The following is a 17,802-nucleotide window of genomic DNA, read 5'->3' on the forward strand; positions in this document are numbered from 1 at the left end:
AGAGCGTTCCAAGAGCTGAAGGAGAACCAAAAGTATACTTAGAACAAGCGGGAGAGTGGCAGAAAAAAGGCAGACTATCTAGGCAGAGGCCAGACCTGCAACTTCTTGGAATTTTAAGGACTTTGAAACGTATCCTCAGGGCAATTGATTGAAAATTCTTAAATACTTAAGCAGGGATGTCACAAGATCAGATTTTAAATTTTAAAACATTACTCTGTTGAAAATGTGCGGAAATATTCTAGAGAATAGCAAAAGTGGACATACAGAGAACTCTTGTGAGACTTGCCAGATTGGGATGAGAGATGAAGATAAGGTAGTGTTTGTAGATAAGGTAGTGGTTTACCTTTAACTACTCTGTAAGAGATGTGTTAAAGTTTGTTTTGAATGGTGGACATAGTATTTTCTTTGACTTCTTTTCTTACATTTCTCTCTTAGGATTTTCTGTGGCACCCAGAGGTTAATGGTTCTATGAAACAGTGTATCAAAGTGTGGACTGAGGTCTGTATTTGAAAATATGGCCTTGCTGGTTTTGAGCAGTCAAATTTTGAAAGCTGATTCTCCTACACTCACCTGTCCTACTCTCCTCTACTTTATACCAACCTTCTTGATTTCGACCATGCTAGATTGATTGTCACTTTACAACATAGTTACAGAGAAAACAAAGTTTTGACTCAGCGTCTCTGGACATTACCATTCTAACCCTGTGGCGATTAGGCTTGTAGCACACTTGGCTGATTTAAAGCTTTCGGGTACTGTTGTGTGTCTGCATGCCCAGTCATGGCCTACTCTTTGCGACCTTGGCTCCGCTATCCGTGGAATTTTCCAGGGAAGAAATACTGGAGTAGGGGCATAGCTCAGTTAATTCAAACTCAGATAATCTTTTTATCACAATACACATTTTCTTGAGCATTTTTCCACTTTTTTCTTCAAACTTATGTCCTGATACTTCTGAAAAAAAAAATTTTTTTTAATATCCCTATCCCCTTTTATTATTACATTTGTGACCTAAAAGTCAAGCCTAGTGTGTTTTGGCTCATAATGTTTGGAGATAAATTAGATATAAGACAAGAGTGCTGTTAACCTCAGAAAACCCCAAACTTCTCATAAGTCCACTTTACAATTCCCACAGTGTCTCCATACATCTCCTTGTCAGTCCTTTAATTAAACCTGTATCCTTTCCCAGAGGTATTTGCAGTTGCGATGGATAAAACAATATTCGACTTTGTTGGCCTTGTTTTGCTTAATTACTTGTGTCGCAATGGTATTTTTCTTTGCTTCTTTTCACAATAAGTGTTTTAATACGGCAACTATAACACATTAAATAGAATTTTATAGGATCCAGTGAGAACCTAGTCAACATTTTTAACTTTGTTTCTTTGAGAAAATGTTTAAGTTTTCTAAAAACAAACATACAGACAACTTTTAGAATTCAACTTTCTGGAAAATTTGGATCTCACATAATTTTGTTTTGCTTTTATTAATATGTTTTCAAATGTCCAAAAATAAGAATAATGTTATGTGTATATTTCAGATGATTTAAATATGTTATTTATATTTATGCTGAACTTGATAGTGTATCCATTAAAGTTGTAGAAATTCATAGTTAAACAGCATCAGTGTAATATAATTTAGAATTCAGGCAAGATCACAAAAACCTTTGTTATAACTAAGCTGAAGATATATTGCGTGTTCAGATCTTCTGTTCTTATAATTTACTAATACTTGATTTTGGAGCTTTAGTTTCTATTATAAAACTCCTTTTGATTCTTGGGGGAGAGGAAATATTCTGCTTATTTGGATAAATGGTCATGTAATTACCTGAGATTGACTAGTTGACTGGCTTTAATTATTCAAGGAGTTTGCATACATTCATGTATTTTTTTACTGTTTCCATAGTAAGCTGCTGAATCCTGAGGATACATATTTTTATTGTCTGCTATAACTAGCTTTGTTCTCGGTATTAGGAATGTGGCTGGAAATTAGCCCCAGTCTCAGCCCTCAAGGAGTGTGCAATCTAGAAGGTAGACTAGACTTTCTTATGAATGATGACATGATAATATGAAGGGTAACAATAGACTTGGCCCCAGAGAACTATGAAAGCACCGTGGACAGAGGCACTTAGGATGAGAGTTGTTTAGAGTATAGGTGAAGATCTAAGAAAGCTTTACAGAGAAGATAAGAAGAACATTGGCTTAGAAAGATAGGAACTGAAATAACCTTACAGATACTTATAGGCATAAAAGCAAAGTTGAATTTAACTCCACTGTTATCCAACAGATATTTATAAATCATGTCATATTTTAGGCCTCAGGCTAAACATTGCTGATACTTTAATTAACATAACAGAGTTCCTCTCTCCTCAAAGAACTTCTAGATGACTGGCAGATATGGGTAATTAAGGAAACCAGCAACTTAGATTTATTTCTATAGATGAATGGTAAGCATTAGGTCTGAGTTACTTAGACCAGTTTGGGGAGTCTTGGTATGAAGTGAGGTGATATTTGAAGCTACTTGAATGGAAATAATTGAATAGACAGCAAGTGTAGATTAAAGAAGAGAATGTAGTAATGAAACAGAAAAGATTCTGAGAGAAGGCAATAAAAGAGGAAAGGCAACAAAAGCAGAAAAATAACTATAATATAACACACAGGGAAGGAAAGAGTTTTAAAAGTGGATAGTAGTATCACTTTAGGAACCATAAAGGATAGACTGAAACTACAGGACTTGGCAATTCAGAGTTCATTAATGGGCTCTGAGGGACGTTTTAATGGATTATTAACTCAAAATTAAAACATGATAAATTGAGGCATAGATGAGAAAGCAATTATCACAGTGACAGCCGAACGCCTTTCCGAGTAATCTGTTGGTCAAAAGTAAACGGGGGAAACATTTGAGAATGAGACAGAATTGAAGGAACATTTTTTGAGGATAAAGATGATTTGACATTTTGTATATTGAGAGAAGGATGAAGAGAAGAGGATGAAAGGGATAATTCCAGAGTTTGAGAAGATAACTTACAGACATAGCTCTAGATGTAAAAAGGGAAGAGATACAGACTCGGAGTAACACATTAGCCATTAAGTAGAATAGGGATACGTTTGGTTTACTCTTCATCTATCAGAAGATGACAGACTGTGAGTATATGGATAGAGTTGTGAGATGGGGCAAGGAAGGCAAGAGTACACAGACCAGATGAGTTCTGTTTTTCTCTGTGAAGTTTGAGGATTAGGCGTTATGCCAAAAGTGAGGAGGAGGGCAGGAGGGACCTGTGTAAGAAAAGTATTTAGTATGATTTGGGATTGCTTCTGTGAAGAGTGAGGAAGGGAGCCACCTACAGATGAGGAAAAAGTTTCGGTAAAATAGCAATATAAAATGGGGCATGCTAGCCTGGAAACTGGAATATCTAACAGAAAATAGACTAATTTTGTTATTACATTTCTCTGTTTTCATAGTTCTCTACACTTAGCATGTTTTACCTTCATAATGAGACAGTAACTGTCACTTCTCTTTTTGTGTATGGCTTGGACATTTTCTGATTTCTTAATTGTTTCTTGTGCACACAATCATAATATCAGGTCTTCTGTGTTGTGAAAAGTGCATTGAACTCAGTAGTCAGAGACTTAAGTTCTGGTTCTGTCTCTGCCAGGCCTCAGCATTACCTCTAAACCTGAGTCTATAGCCTTTTTAAAAAACTAATATATACATATGTATATGTATACATATGTATATCTCCCTGCCTGTCTCACATGTGGCAAGAATCTATATTAAAAGGAGCTAATTTAAGAGAAATACTTAGTAAATTACCAAGTACTTTGCAGTTGGTGTGTGTGTGCTCACTTGTGTTTCTGTGACCCTATGGACCATAGCCCGTCAGGCTTCTCTGTCCATGGGATTTTCCTAGCAAGAATGCAGGACTGTATTGTCATTTCCTCCTTCAGAGGATCTTCCCAACCCAGGGATCTCCTTTGGCAAGTGGATTCTTTACCACTGAACCAACTGGGAATCCTCTATATAATTGGTAGTGTTATAAATAATATAATTTGCATTAGGTGAGGATTTCGACCAAATTTCTCCGTGTTTTTTTTCTACATTGTGGTCTATACTAGTCAGTTAACTTTGTTAAATACATACCAGACTAGCTTTCCTAAAAGATCTTGTCTCCTTAGAGCCCTACTTTTATTTAACACTGTAACTGTGTACCCTGTAGGCTTCCAAAGATTCTTTTTAACTGGCTGACATAACAAACTAGAACTTTACACGATTTACTCAGAATTCGGAATATTAGGCCATATTAGATTTTAGTGGTGTTTTTTTGGTTTGGGTTTTATCTTCAGTTCAGTCACTCAGTCATGTCCGACTCTTTCGACCCAATGGACTGCAACACGCCAGGCCTCCCTGTCCATCACCAAATCCCGGAGCTTACTCAAACTCATGTCCATCGAGTCGGTGATGCCATCCAACCATCTCATCCTCTGACGCCCCCTTCTCCTCCCGCCCTCAATCTTTCCCAGCATCAGAGTCTTTTTCAATGAGTTAGCTCTTTGCATCAGGTGGCCAGAGTATTGGAGTTTCAGCTTCAGCATCAGTCCTTCCAGTGAACATTCAGGACTGACTTCCTTTAGATGGACTGGTTGGCTGTCCTTGCAGTCCAAGAGACTCTCAAGAGTCCTCCAGCACAGTTCAAAAGCATCAATTCTTCAGCACTCAGCTTTCTTTATAGTCAAACTCTCACATCCATACATAACTGGAAAAACCAAAACTTTGGCTAGATGGACCTTTATTGGCCAAGTAATGTCTCTGCTTTTTAATATGCTGTCTAGGTTGGTCATAACTTTTCTTCCAAGGAGCAAGCATCTTTTAATTTCATGGCTGCAGTCACCATCTGCAGTGATTTTGGAGCCCAAAAAAATAAAGTCTCTTGCTGTTTCCATTGTTTCCCCATTTATTTGCCATGAAGTGATGGGACCACATGCCATGATCTTAGTTTTCTGAATGTTGGGTTGTATCTTTAAGAACACCAAAGAATTAGCCATACAAGCTTCATGCCACCCTGTGTAGTCATACAACCATGTAAGGTTTTAAGCATAGGATGTCCATCTTGTTGTAACAAGAATCTGATAAGGAACCCTAGAAAATTAAAATGCATTTAAATGGAAGAAGAACTTAAGGGAAAAAAATTAAGTAATATTACATGTATTACTCTCCTGAACTTACTATAACATTATAAAGATCTTTCTTTCTTCAGGATTCTGTTGCAAAGCCCCATGTGATTGTAGCAGGAGCTGCCACAGTAAGTTATTATCTGTACTCTTACATAAGTGATTTTTGTTTCATATACTTAAGAACATGCTAAGAAAAAATTAACTTATGCTAAATAGAATTCTTGATTATACTTATATTTTAATTCTTATTTTATAATTAATTAGACCAATAATTTTAATAAAAAAAGATCTGAATGAACTTAGGAAATTTGATGGTAAATGTCAATATTATTTTTATATCTAAAATTACATTCTTTTTTCTTGAATGTTTTACATTGAAAGTCTAATTTTTTATTAGCTCTTTGTAACTGCCTTCATGTATTTCATGAAATAATTGACCATATTTTATTCTAATATTGAATAAAAATGGAATTCTCTTAAAATAAGAACCTTTTTTTTACAATAGGGGAAATTATATACTTTCATTTTCCTGTGATAAATACTGAATTCATGCTTAATTTTTACTTCCTCTTAGTGGTCTATCAAGATTCACAATGGCAGCAATGAAGCGCTTTCCCAATATAAAATGAATATTACCTCCATAGCACCACTTTTAGAAAAACTGGCAAAGACTAGTGATGTTTATTGGGTCTTACAAGGTAAAAGTAATGAAACAATGTCATTTGTGTGTGTTTTGAGGCTTGGGTTTCTATTATCTATTTCAAGAAGCAAAATTACTACTTTATGAGAATAAATATTGAGGTAAGATTTGCGAAATTAGAGTAAACTTGAGCTATTTATTTTCCTGTTTTGAACTTAAGGAGCAGACAGACTAATAAATATAATAAGTAAACGATTAATAATAAATAAATTCTCCAAGGAGTCTCAGCAGTTAGAATAGAACATAACAAAGAGAATAAGTCCTAAAGGCAAATTAGATGCTTGCCTTTGATTTTATTTCTTATCAAGTTTTTATGGTGATTGGGAAATATAGACAAAATTATCTGGTTCGTAACATTAGGCTCATTGAAAGTAAACATTCTTTGGAATTGACAGAATATATTTAAATTCAAACCATCTAGTTTACACTTGGCAATGAAATTCTTTAAGAAAAAGTTGACATTAGATCAACTTACTTCAGTTTATTTTATGTCCATTATTTAATGCCCTGCACAATATGAAATGGCTTGGGTATTTTAGCAATTTAAGTTGTTGGTCAGAAACTCTTATGATTATTTCCAAGTTTAATGTCAAACTGAGAGGAATAACAAGGATGGTAATAATCTCTTCTGAAATCCCTATTTCATTTACAGACTCATTAAACTTTCTCTTACTAAAGTGAGAAAAAGTTAAATTTAAATGATTATGTTAAGTGGTAAAAAGCTTTGATCATTAGTAATATTACCTCCTAATTGTGTGAATCAAGTGTGCAAAAATTAAGCAGCAACAGGAGGAAAAAAAAAGTTTGCTGTTCTTAATTAGGCAATCTTCTATAATCCAGTTTTGAATTCCCGTTACCTGATGTAATCCAGCATCCAAAATTTTCAAAGTCTTAAGACATGCCAGAACATAAAAATATTTCCTAAAAGTTGTGTACCTGAGAGAGAAGAGGTATAAAAGTCTTTTAATTTTAAAAGAGGTATAGATTGATTCAAAATTTGAATATAAGCTAGGAAGTCTATTACAAAATCTTGGTCAACTGTTTTTTAGAAAATGAATTATTAGGTGCTTGGAATGCTCAACTTTAACAACAAAATATGAAATGCAGCTAACTAACTTGCATGATTATAATTTCTACCAGTAGGGACTTATAAGTGTATTTTTAAAAATATGTTTCATGCGCAGATCCTGTCTATGAAGATCTATTAAGTGAAAATAGGAAAATGATCACTAATGAGAAGATAGATGCCTACAATGAAGCTGCAGTCAGTATTTTGAATAGTAGCACCAGAAATTCTAAATCAAATGTTAAGGTGTTCAGTGTTTCCAAATTGATTGCTCAAGAAACCATCATGGAATCTTTGGATGGCTTACATCTTCCTGAATCAAGCAGAGAAACTGTAAGAATTTTTGTATTTGTCAGTAGGGACCAGAATATTTAACCTATAGTTATATATCACTATAACATGGTAATAAATAATTAATTTAATTGCAGTCAGTTATTTTCAGTTTTTCTGTCTAGACATAGATCTAGAAATAATTTGATTTTCCATCACCTAGCTAAATATATAAGAGTTTTCGTATACTCTATGGAAGAAGGTTATGGAAGGGAGGAAATGCGACTTTATTTAGTCAGTGCTAGTTACTCTTTATAATTATACCTCGTTTCATAAAAAGCTTTTAAGTCCTCGTTACACTCATGTTTGAAAACTACTGCTTCATGTTCTCTTTGCCTTAAACCTTAAAATTAAGCTTCCGCAAAGAGCATATTTTAACATAGAGAACAATTTTTTTTTATTATTTCCTTCTAATTCTGATACCCTAAGCATTAGTCATGGTACAGAGTAGATACTGAACAACTCCGGATTGATGGGTGGGAGGGGATTTTAGTTTAAATACAAAAGAGAACTGGATAATTATAAATTTTCACACATAGTGCAACAGATAAAGCAGTGGTCCTGAATCTTTTTGAGTATCACATAACCCTTGTATCTGATAAAAAGTAATTGTTCCATTCCTCTCATGCAGAAAAATGCATATTTGCATACACACACAGGCACACACACACAACACTTCTCCATATTTTTTCAAGGGCTTTGTGGACTCCCTAGAACTGGTTATGAACCTTGGGATGGAGTTTGTAGACTAGTGTCTGCAAGAGTTCCCGGCTCAGAATCTTCTAAAGTCTTAAAGCTGAGAGAACGAGATTTTCTAAATGGCTGAATACTTTGAATGCTTTAGGCTTAAGTAGTATAATCATCTTAGAGTTCTAAAGGTTTTTAGAACCATGAAGTTTTTATAAAACTAAATTTGACTGAACCTTCAGCTGGAAAGGCTCCTGATAGCTTGCCTAGAATATTTTATTATGATAAAACTATGTTGAAGATTTTCCGCTTCAAGTTAGAAACACTAAAACTATTGAATCCCAAGTGGTCCATAAACTTGTAAACCAAATGAAAGGCATATTATAAATATTGTTAGCTAAGAGTTAATCATTTTTGGTGGCAGTTACTCTACATTCTTTTTTCATATCTAAAGACTGGAAGTGTATCTTAAGTATCTTGGTATTTTCTTTATTGAACATCTGTTAATTAAAATTCTTTGGCCCTTGACATCTGTCAGTGTTTTTGTAACCAAACGTCACGGCCCATTAACAGTCATGAAATCGCATTTTTTTCTTTTTTTAAAGAATAGAATAGAAAAAACTCAGATACATTCCAAGTAGTAAGAATGGGTATTGTTTCTCATATATATATATATATGTATGTATGTATGTATGTATGTATATATATTATTCTGAGTCACATTATAAAACGAACTTTTCACTATGGATCATAACCCAAGAAGTTTGAAAAACCCTGAACTAGTTATTTACAGATTGAAGGACTATCATTATTTACATGATTGTTTGGGAAATGGTAGTAAAAAGTGCAAAAGCATTTTGGTTTCAGTGCTAAAAAGTCAGTTGTATTCACAGGAGAAAATCTAATGGGAAATAGATAACTGACAAGATAATAACGAAATCACTTGATTTGTTCACAGAGTGCAATGATTCTTATGAACGTGTATTGCAATAAGATTTTGAAGCCTGTAGATGGTTCCTGTTGTCAACCTCGACCTCCTCTTACTCTCATACAGAAGCTAGCTGCTTGCTTTTTCACTTTATCTATTATTGGATATTTAATTTTTTATATAATTCATCGTAATGCTCATCGGAAGAATAAGCCTTGTACCGACTTGGAAAGTGGAGAAGAAAAGAAAAATATTATCAATCCCCCTGTGTCTCCATTAGAAATACTTTTACAATCTTTCTGCAAACTTGGCCTGATTATGGCTTATTTCTATATGTGTGACCGGGCAAATCTATTTATGAAGGAAAACAAATTTTATACACATTCAACTTTCTTTATTCCAATTATCTACATTTTGGTTTTGGGAGTATTTTACAATGAAAATACCAAGGAGGTAAGAATCCTTTTCTTTTTAGTTCATGTTATCCTTCTCATCGCATTATAAAGTCTGGATTAAAGAATTAATACCATTTATCATGCCATCATATACAAACATTTACATATATAGAAGAGGATGAAGGAATATTGCAGTTGTACTTCACTTGGTGGACTCTTAACTGTTGCTTTTTTGAAACAGTTTGGAGAAAGTTCAGTTTCATAAAGATTGTTGAAAAGTTGGAAAATAATGACTGAAAAAGATATCGTGACTTGGTGTTATTTTGCCTGCCTGAGGATGGAGAAAGTAGAGATGCTCCCAACTTTGTGATGGTCCACAAACATGAGATAACTATTATCTTTTATAAGTTAAAAGTATATAATTACACTAATAAACACTTTTTCTATTTATATATTTATACACTCAGGCATGCACACACAAATTCGAACTTACATAATAATGTGGGCACTGTTAAAAGTGTTCTGAATGCCTATTTTAGCTTTGCTGTAATTGCTCAGAATATAAATGTAACTCCTTTATAAGTCATGATTTATTTGAATTAATAAATTCTTTTGTAAGAAATAACTTTCATATGAGGATGATTAATCAGTTCTTCATCCCCAGTGGGAATATTCTAGAGAAAATAAAGTATGATAATGGAGTTTTTTTCTTCACAGTACAGTGTAAGAGAACTATGAGTTTTTTCTAACTGAAATTCTAAGATTTTCTTAAGGAAAATTATAAAATGCCATTTTTTAGATTTATAAACACATCTGTCACAGTTTAAAAAATAATATAAAACCATAAGTATCAACTTAAATATTTTAAATCTCTTTTATATTCATTTTTAATTCATATTATACTTAAATAGTTTATTAACTCTCTTATCAAGAAATTAAATGACAGTCTTTAACTGTTTTTCCCCCAAGGTTCTTTTGAAAGGAGCATTAATTTATATCCTATAAGAAAAATTTTAACATACTTAATATATTCTGTCTAAATAATAGCTTCATGATGAGTTTTAAAACAAATATTGATTATTTTGCACAGACTAAAGTATTAAATAGAGAACAAACAGATGAATGGAAAGGCTGGATGCAACTTGTGATTTTGATTTATCATATCTCTGGAGCAAGTACAGTAAGTATTTCAAATTTAAGTTCAGAAAATATAGGAAATAATGTCACTTTAATGTTTCCTTTAGGGCACCAACTCGTTGTGTTTTATATTCTCCACCATTTAGAGACCCATCTTATTTCCCACCCAATCTTTTTGTCTTCCCATTTCTCTCCTATCACCTGATCTGAGAATGTATACACTTAAGGCAAAATAATTATTTTTTTAAAGATAAGGCAATAATTTGTTTGTGTTTACCTGACATTAATTTTAATGCAGTGGGAACAATCATCGTAGGGTATTGTTTCATATCCTGTTAGAAAACTTATTTAAGTTGTTAAGAGACTTTCTGGATGATACTTAGTTGCAAAGGATTTAGAATAGGCAAGTTACTATTAAAAGAAATCAGATTATATGATTATATTTTATATTCTGCCCTTCATTGTATCGTAGCAAGTTTGACCAACTGTTTTTATACTTCTAAAGTTTAAAAATGTAGAACTCTCTTGCCCCAGTATTCAGAATCCTCAGAGACTGATGATCTGCTGTTGTTGACCATGTATTATCTTCCATACCTCCTAAGTATTACCCCTTCCCTGAGATGGAGGACCCTTCCTTACCTCAACTGGTGCCCTCTGTGCCTGGCCAAAATCATTTTTCCTTCAACAGCAGGTGTCTTTTTAAGTCTTTTAGACTTAGGATTCTCATTAACCGGGGTCACCAGATTTGGTAGGGGTAGAAAAAAATGTATTCAGAAGTGTAACATTAGAGCTACAGTTAAAACAAGCTTTAAGAGTGAACCTAGGTATCTAATAACCACTTTTTACACTTTTTAAGTGAAGGTACAAATTGATTTCTATAAAGTTTGTTTTTATAGAAATCAAATTTTATTTGATTTCTATAAAATATGTTTTAAAATTTTAACAGATTCTTTCATAATTTGGGAACTATTGAACATGAACTGGTTTTTATTTTATTTGCTTATATAAAGCACATGTCTATAAACAGTAATTTAACATAAAATCAATATTATTTTGAGATAACAGGGGAGATTTGCCAGAAAGGAGTGTTATGAAATTTCCATAGCAGCAATTAAGATAAATAATACTGGGGTTCGTCAGATATCTCTTAACAATTAGAAAATACTGATGTTATTCTTCATTAAGTCTCTTTATTTTCAAAAATTGCTAGTAATTTTATGAATGACTTGTTTTAAGGGTGAAAGGCAGAGGGAGAAGTGTAACTTTTAAAACTGAAGTTGTCCAGCTCTAGTATGTATATGTGTGACAGCAGAATTCCTGTGACACTGCAGCTGAAGGGGACCTAGTAAGTTCAAGCAATTGTGGAAGAGCCAAGACAGTGAAAGAGACCCAGAGCAAGAAGGCATGGAGATAGTAAGGGTTAGTTTATAAGCCCGGTGCAGAATTTGTGGGATATATTTAGCAAGTTCTCTAAAAAGTAAGTGAAGACCAATATCGAGTCATAGAAATAGCTCTGACACCTGAAGAAAGATTAGATTAATTTGGGGTGGGGGTGGGGAAAGATTTGAGAGGATGTGGAAAGGGTTTTGTTTTAAGAAAATGCCACTTAAAGACATAATTAATTGCTGACATATTAAAGAGTAGTAGTACTGTTTAAAAAACAAGAAACAAACCCAAATCAGAAAGCATTAATGGCAGATTCAGTTTTTCAATTCAGTGATTCCAGAAAGCATTTGGATCATAAAGGGATGAAAGCAGTTTGGCATTCTAGTATAATCATTTGCCAAGTTAATGTTCTAATACATCTTAAACTACATCCCAATTCATTCTAAATTACAATTTTAAAATGTCTATATTCTGGAAAGATATAAGGATCATTTGTGATGATTCACATATCCCTGTTCTTTTATATAGAATTTTGTGGTTAAAAATTACCTGCATCTACATTTGGCAAAGCATTATCAGCATGGGTTATAACATATTTGGGGACTTGATTCTTGGATATTTGTGGAATTACCCTCATTAAAAACTTTTTAATTGTCATGATTATTTTAATTACCTTATATTAATGTTTTATGTTTTGAGTAAAATATGTCAAGCTTTAGTTGTGCCGTGTTTTTATAGTAAAATAGAAACTACGTAAAAAATTACAGAGAATTATTAAAATAATCCAGGTGGGCTGGCAGATTGCAATTGTTGGTGTAAAAATTCCCTTAAAACATAACTTAGATATAGATAAAATACTGTGAAATATAGAGTGTGCAGCAAGTTAGATATATACAGTAGATGACTTTGTGTTCCATTGTGGCTTTTTCTTCTTTGAGAGTTTGTAAATAACTTCCCCGAAGGGACCTGAATAAAAAGGTCTTAAGGGAAAATTTGTGAGGCTAGAAAAAGAACAGAACCAGAAGTCAGCCTCAATATTAATTCTAATGAAGTTGGATACTAAATACATTTTTAATACTAACATTTTGTTGTAATATTTGACTCCTGAAAGACAAAAAAGGAAAACAATTCATATTAAAGGAGGCTAAAGAGGAATAAAAGCCAAATGCAGTGTATGATTTTTAAGGTTCCTAAATTTTAAAAGAAAATTAATAATAAAGGATATTGCTGGGACAATCAAAGAAATTTGTATATGGATTGTACAGTGGATGCTATTATATTCATATTAAATTTCTTGGGTGTTATAATGATAATACAGTTATGTAAGAAACAATTCTTTCTTAGGTGATACTGATAGTTGCTGAAATTTCTAGGGATGGTGTCGTGGCCAAGCAACATACTTTTTAAGAAGTTCAGCATAGTAAATAGGCATTTCTCGTACTATTCTTGCAACTCTTCTGTTGGCTTTATCTTTAAAAAGTCAAAAGTATTATATAACATTTGCAATAATGCAGCATTGATAGAAACTTGGCAAATTGTTATGATAGTGTTTAACTCCATTTAAATGGTTGCATTTCCTGTTTAAATATAACTAAATCTCAACATTGTAAGCCCAGACCCATTCTTGAAGGGGCTCAAAAGCATGTTTCATGGAGAGTGGTTTACGTAATTGGGAATGATTAGCCTCAGTTTGACCTCTGAACGATCAGATGTAAAAGTGATAAAAGGCATGCATATGGCTCTAGAGCTAAACTGTCCATTGTGGTGGCCTCTAGCCACAGGTGGCCATTGAGCACTTGAAGTGCAGTCAGAATTGAGATGTTCTGAAATGTGAAATATGTATCAGATTAAGTATGATTCATTTTGATAAATGCATACAAAGTTCACAAACCTAGTATGAAAAAATATGAAATCTCTAGTATATGTTGGGATGATATAATATTTTGGATATATTTAGTTAAATAAAATTTGTTTATTTAAATTAATTTCACTTGTTTCTTTTAACTGTTTAAATGTCTGGCAGCCACATTAAAAATTTGCCACATGGCTCACATTTTATTTCATTGCACAGCACTGCCCTAGAGAGCTTAAATTGGTAGCTTTTACATAGTTTGATTTCAGTTTTTCATGACAAGGAACTTTATAGCAGTTAATGACCACCTGAAAATGGAATGGATTGCCTTGAGAATTTGTATGTTTTCCACTATTAAAAGGTGCTCACATACTTGAAGGAAATATTTTAAAGTGCATTCGGGAGTAAAGATACAGGTATGGATTAGAACAGTTTTAAGGCTCTTTCAATCCCGTGTTCCCACCTTCATCCCCATGACTCTAATATGTTATACCTGCACTGAAAATTTCCGATCTAATGATAAGACATTTAAAAAGAACTAATGATGAAGAACAATAAATAAAAAATCTGATATGTAGATGTTTGTGCTAAAATACCTCAAAGGAAGAAGAAATAACTTTCATCTGAGAGTAAAAGATTGGAAAATTTCACCAGGGCTCTCGAGAAGAATATGATATGTATAAGTAACATGTGGTTAGGAGAACACTCCAGGGTAGAATGAGCAGGTGAACAAAGGAGAGGTGACAGAAAAACAAGAAGGACCAGTGTAGGAGACAGAGAATCTAACAGTTTGGCTAAAGTGGAGGCTATATTGAAGAACTTATAATTTATTATAATCGGGGGTTTCCTTCCAGAAAAAAATGTTATCCCTCAGAAAAGATAAAAGAAATGTTCAAGGCTGCATTCAAGGATACATACAAAAGATGCATATGTCCAAGGCCTTATTAAATCTGTTTAAGGCATCTGCTCAGTTATGTTATCCTGCAAAGTATCACTTGGGGAAAAAACACTTAGCTAGAGTGGCCATAACCAGTGTCAATGCTGGATAATTACAGAGATGATCAGATGAGTCAATCAAATAGAAGCAAAAAAAAAGTTTACATAGATTTAGTAATTATTCCTAAAAGAATGGCCTTATTATTACAAATGTCGGGTGTCACTGAACAAGTCTTTTAAAGATCATTTTAAAAGGCAGCACCCTACCTGTGTGGTGAAATGGTGAATAGACAACTAATGAACTAAGATGTCGTGGAGAAGTGCAATGACAGTGGTTTAAGGTTAAGAGAATTAGGACTTGTAAATGAAATAATATTTCCAGTGACTCCCATAAAATATAGATGACAAATGTATTTCATTCAGCTTACAGAAGTGAAGATGTGATGCTTTGAAAAATCATGGTAAAGATGAAACATCGAAAAAGGAGGGAAAAATAAATTGTTTTATAAAAGAAGATTAGGAGGGAAATAATATTTCTCAATTATGTTTGCATATGTTTTTTAAATGTGTAATTTTTGCTAAATAATAAGTAATCGTGACAATTTTATTTATGTCTAGATCCCATGTGTTTAAGGGGGCCAAAAATGTAGGATTTTGTTTGGTTTTTTTATCTTCTTATTGAGAAAATGTGAACTCCAGAGTGACCTCATGTTCAGCATATATGATGATTAATAATTATGGATATCATATATTTAATTCAAATTGAATGAAGTATATAAAGCACTTCACATTTATTAAGTCATTCATTTCTCACAAAACCCTTTGAGGAAGGAGAAGATAGTTTCATTTTGCAGTTTAGAAAATTCTAAAGTCACATAACTGTTAGAACCAGAATTTGAATCTAGGTCTATCAGATTCTAGAGTCTACTTTTTTTTTTTCACCCCCGCTATGATGCCTAATTTTTGAGAATAAATTTTTTCATTAAGCTAGCACCGAATGATAATAATGCTCCGTTATCTTGGTTAAATGTACTGGCTCTGATTATTTAGGTATAGTTAATGTCAACATGTATTTGACCTGTTTGTTTTTGTCCACAGTTTTTGCCTGTCTACATGCACATTCGGGTTCTGGTCGCTGCGTATCTATTTCAGACAGGGTATGGGCATTTCTCATACTTTTGGATCAAAGGAGACTTTGGAATCCATAGAGTATGTCAGGTAGGAATGCATTGTTATTCTTTTTCTTTCATTTCAAAGTGCTTTTGTACCTGACTTTTGAGAAAATATAAATGTAGCCATGAATAATTTGATAATTTGAATTTGTGAAATAGCACTTTAAAGTTGTGTTATTTCCATGTTCTATGGTTAATAATTCCAGATAAGTAATTTATTACTGAGGAATGGAAAAACAGAATTTAGATGAATGTATAATAGATGCACACAAGAGAAAAACATTGCTGATTGACTTTGGTTTTGTAGAAATGTACAGTTACCTGGGATTGTTATAATATGCTGTTTTCTCTAAGAGAATAAGATTTATTAAGTTTATACATTGTGCTAGGCAGTTTTGTAAACATTATTTTATTTACCCTTAATTACAACCCTGAGTTATGATCTTTATGTTTACAGACAAGGACATTGAGGCTCAGAGAGGTTAAGTAATTTGCCTAAGCTTCCCTGATTGCTCAGTTGGTAAAGAATCCGCCTGCAATGCAGGAGACCCTGGTTCAACTCCTGGGTCAGGAAGATCTGCTGGAGAGGGGATAGGTGACCCACTCCAGTATTCTTGGCCTTCCCTTGTGGCTCAGCTGGTAAACAATCCGCCTGCAATGCTGGAGCCCTGGGTTCCATCCCTGGGTTCAGAAGATCCCCTGCAGAAGGGAATGACTACCCACTCCAGTATTCTAGACTGGAAAATTCCATGGACTGTACAGTCCCTGGGGTCTCAAAGAGTTGGACACAACTGAGCGACTTTCACTTAAAAAGGTCACATAGTAAGTGATAAAGCTCTAATATTAATCTCAAATTCTGTGTTCTTTAACATCACACCATCTGAAATGACTGTTACGGAAATCCCAAAGATACTTTTGTTTTTCAAAGGCACTTTTTAATTTGAGTGATATTATTTTGTATCTATTAAAACTTTCAACTTAATACCAAATGGGATAAATCAACATCAAATGGAGATCAAATGGACATTCTTTCATTGAGATAATCTAATCTTTGTTTATGAACTGCAGTTCTGGATAGAAGGTTTATGATTCTTTTCCTGCATTTAACAAGATGACACTTGTAGCCCGAGGACTGCTCAGATTGGTGCTTTACTGGGATCCAGTTAATAAAATGATGCATACATATTTTATGTTCAACTCCTTACAGTGATTTTAGAACAAATATGATTTTTTAAGGATTAGTAAATGGTACTTATTTTAGTCTTAAACGTTTATACTCTGTCGGAGAAAATCTGTCTACTTTTCATGCATACATAGAATGAAAACCGTTTTCTTCTCCTTTTTCATAGGTCTTATTTCGTCTCAATTTCCTGGTAGTGGTGTTATGCATAGTAATGGATCGGCCTTATCAATTCTATTACTTTGTCCCCTTGGTCACTGTATGGTTCATGGTCATATATGTTACTTTAGCGCTGTGGCCACAAATAATCCAAAAAAAAGCAAACGGTAAATATATTTTCTTACTAATGTTAATAAATATATTCTTCCAGTGCCAGTTTCTTTTTAGTTGCTAAAGGCTATTATTTTTATTGAGATGTATTGACAGTTTAAATTTATATGTAGCATTGATATTTTGAAAATTTGTTCTTAAATTGTGTTTCTAGAATGTTAGTTATGTGGTTCGAGTAGCATTAACAGTGAGGAACAATAGTTTGCATTTATATTATGTTTTCTGTCTTTAAAGTTAAACTTTCAAAACCATTTTACATATCAGCTAGGGCAACCGTTTTCAAACTCTCTTGTATGGAGCCAGAATGGCGCCCCAGAGGGCCACACGTCCTGCTTCAGTCTTGGCAGCTCCGGTTTACTTGATCCTGTGTCTGTGTGTGTGTGCACGTGTGCATGTGCGTGCGTGTGTGTGCACCAGTGCGCGTGTGTGTAGATTTTGAGTAGACATTCATTTGCAAAAAGGCTTTTTGTGTCAAACAAGCTTAAAAGTCACTAGTATAGCTTATCTTCTAAACAACACTTTAAGGAGTTATTATCAACCT

The 17,802-nt window shown here is 33.5% G+C and overlaps 1 protein-coding gene across 3 annotated transcripts in view; it reads left to right on the top strand.

Moving 5' to 3' along the window:
- Positions 1-17,802, top strand: part of CASD1 (CAS1 domain containing 1) — a 53,268-nt gene that overhangs the window by 20,339 nt on the left and 15,127 nt on the right. For all 3 annotated transcript variants that reach the window (XM_065939031.1, XM_065939032.1, XM_065939034.1), the window contains exons 5-12: positions 436-498; positions 5,246-5,290; positions 5,737-5,860; positions 7,047-7,261; positions 8,904-9,326; positions 10,359-10,448; positions 15,678-15,797; positions 17,101-17,257. In XM_065939031.1, the coding sequence (XP_065795103.1) occupies positions 436-498; positions 5,246-5,290; positions 5,737-5,860; positions 7,047-7,261; positions 8,904-9,326; positions 10,359-10,448; positions 15,678-15,797; positions 17,101-17,257 (1,237 nt within the window). The remainder of the gene's footprint in view (positions 1-435; positions 499-5,245; positions 5,291-5,736; positions 5,861-7,046; positions 7,262-8,903; positions 9,327-10,358; positions 10,449-15,677; positions 15,798-17,100; positions 17,258-17,802) is intronic.

This window comes from Muntiacus reevesi, chromosome 6, assembly GCF_963930625.1.
Source record: "Muntiacus reevesi chromosome 6, mMunRee1.1, whole genome shotgun sequence".
Taxonomy (NCBI): Eukaryota; Metazoa; Chordata; class Mammalia; order Artiodactyla; family Cervidae; genus Muntiacus; species Muntiacus reevesi.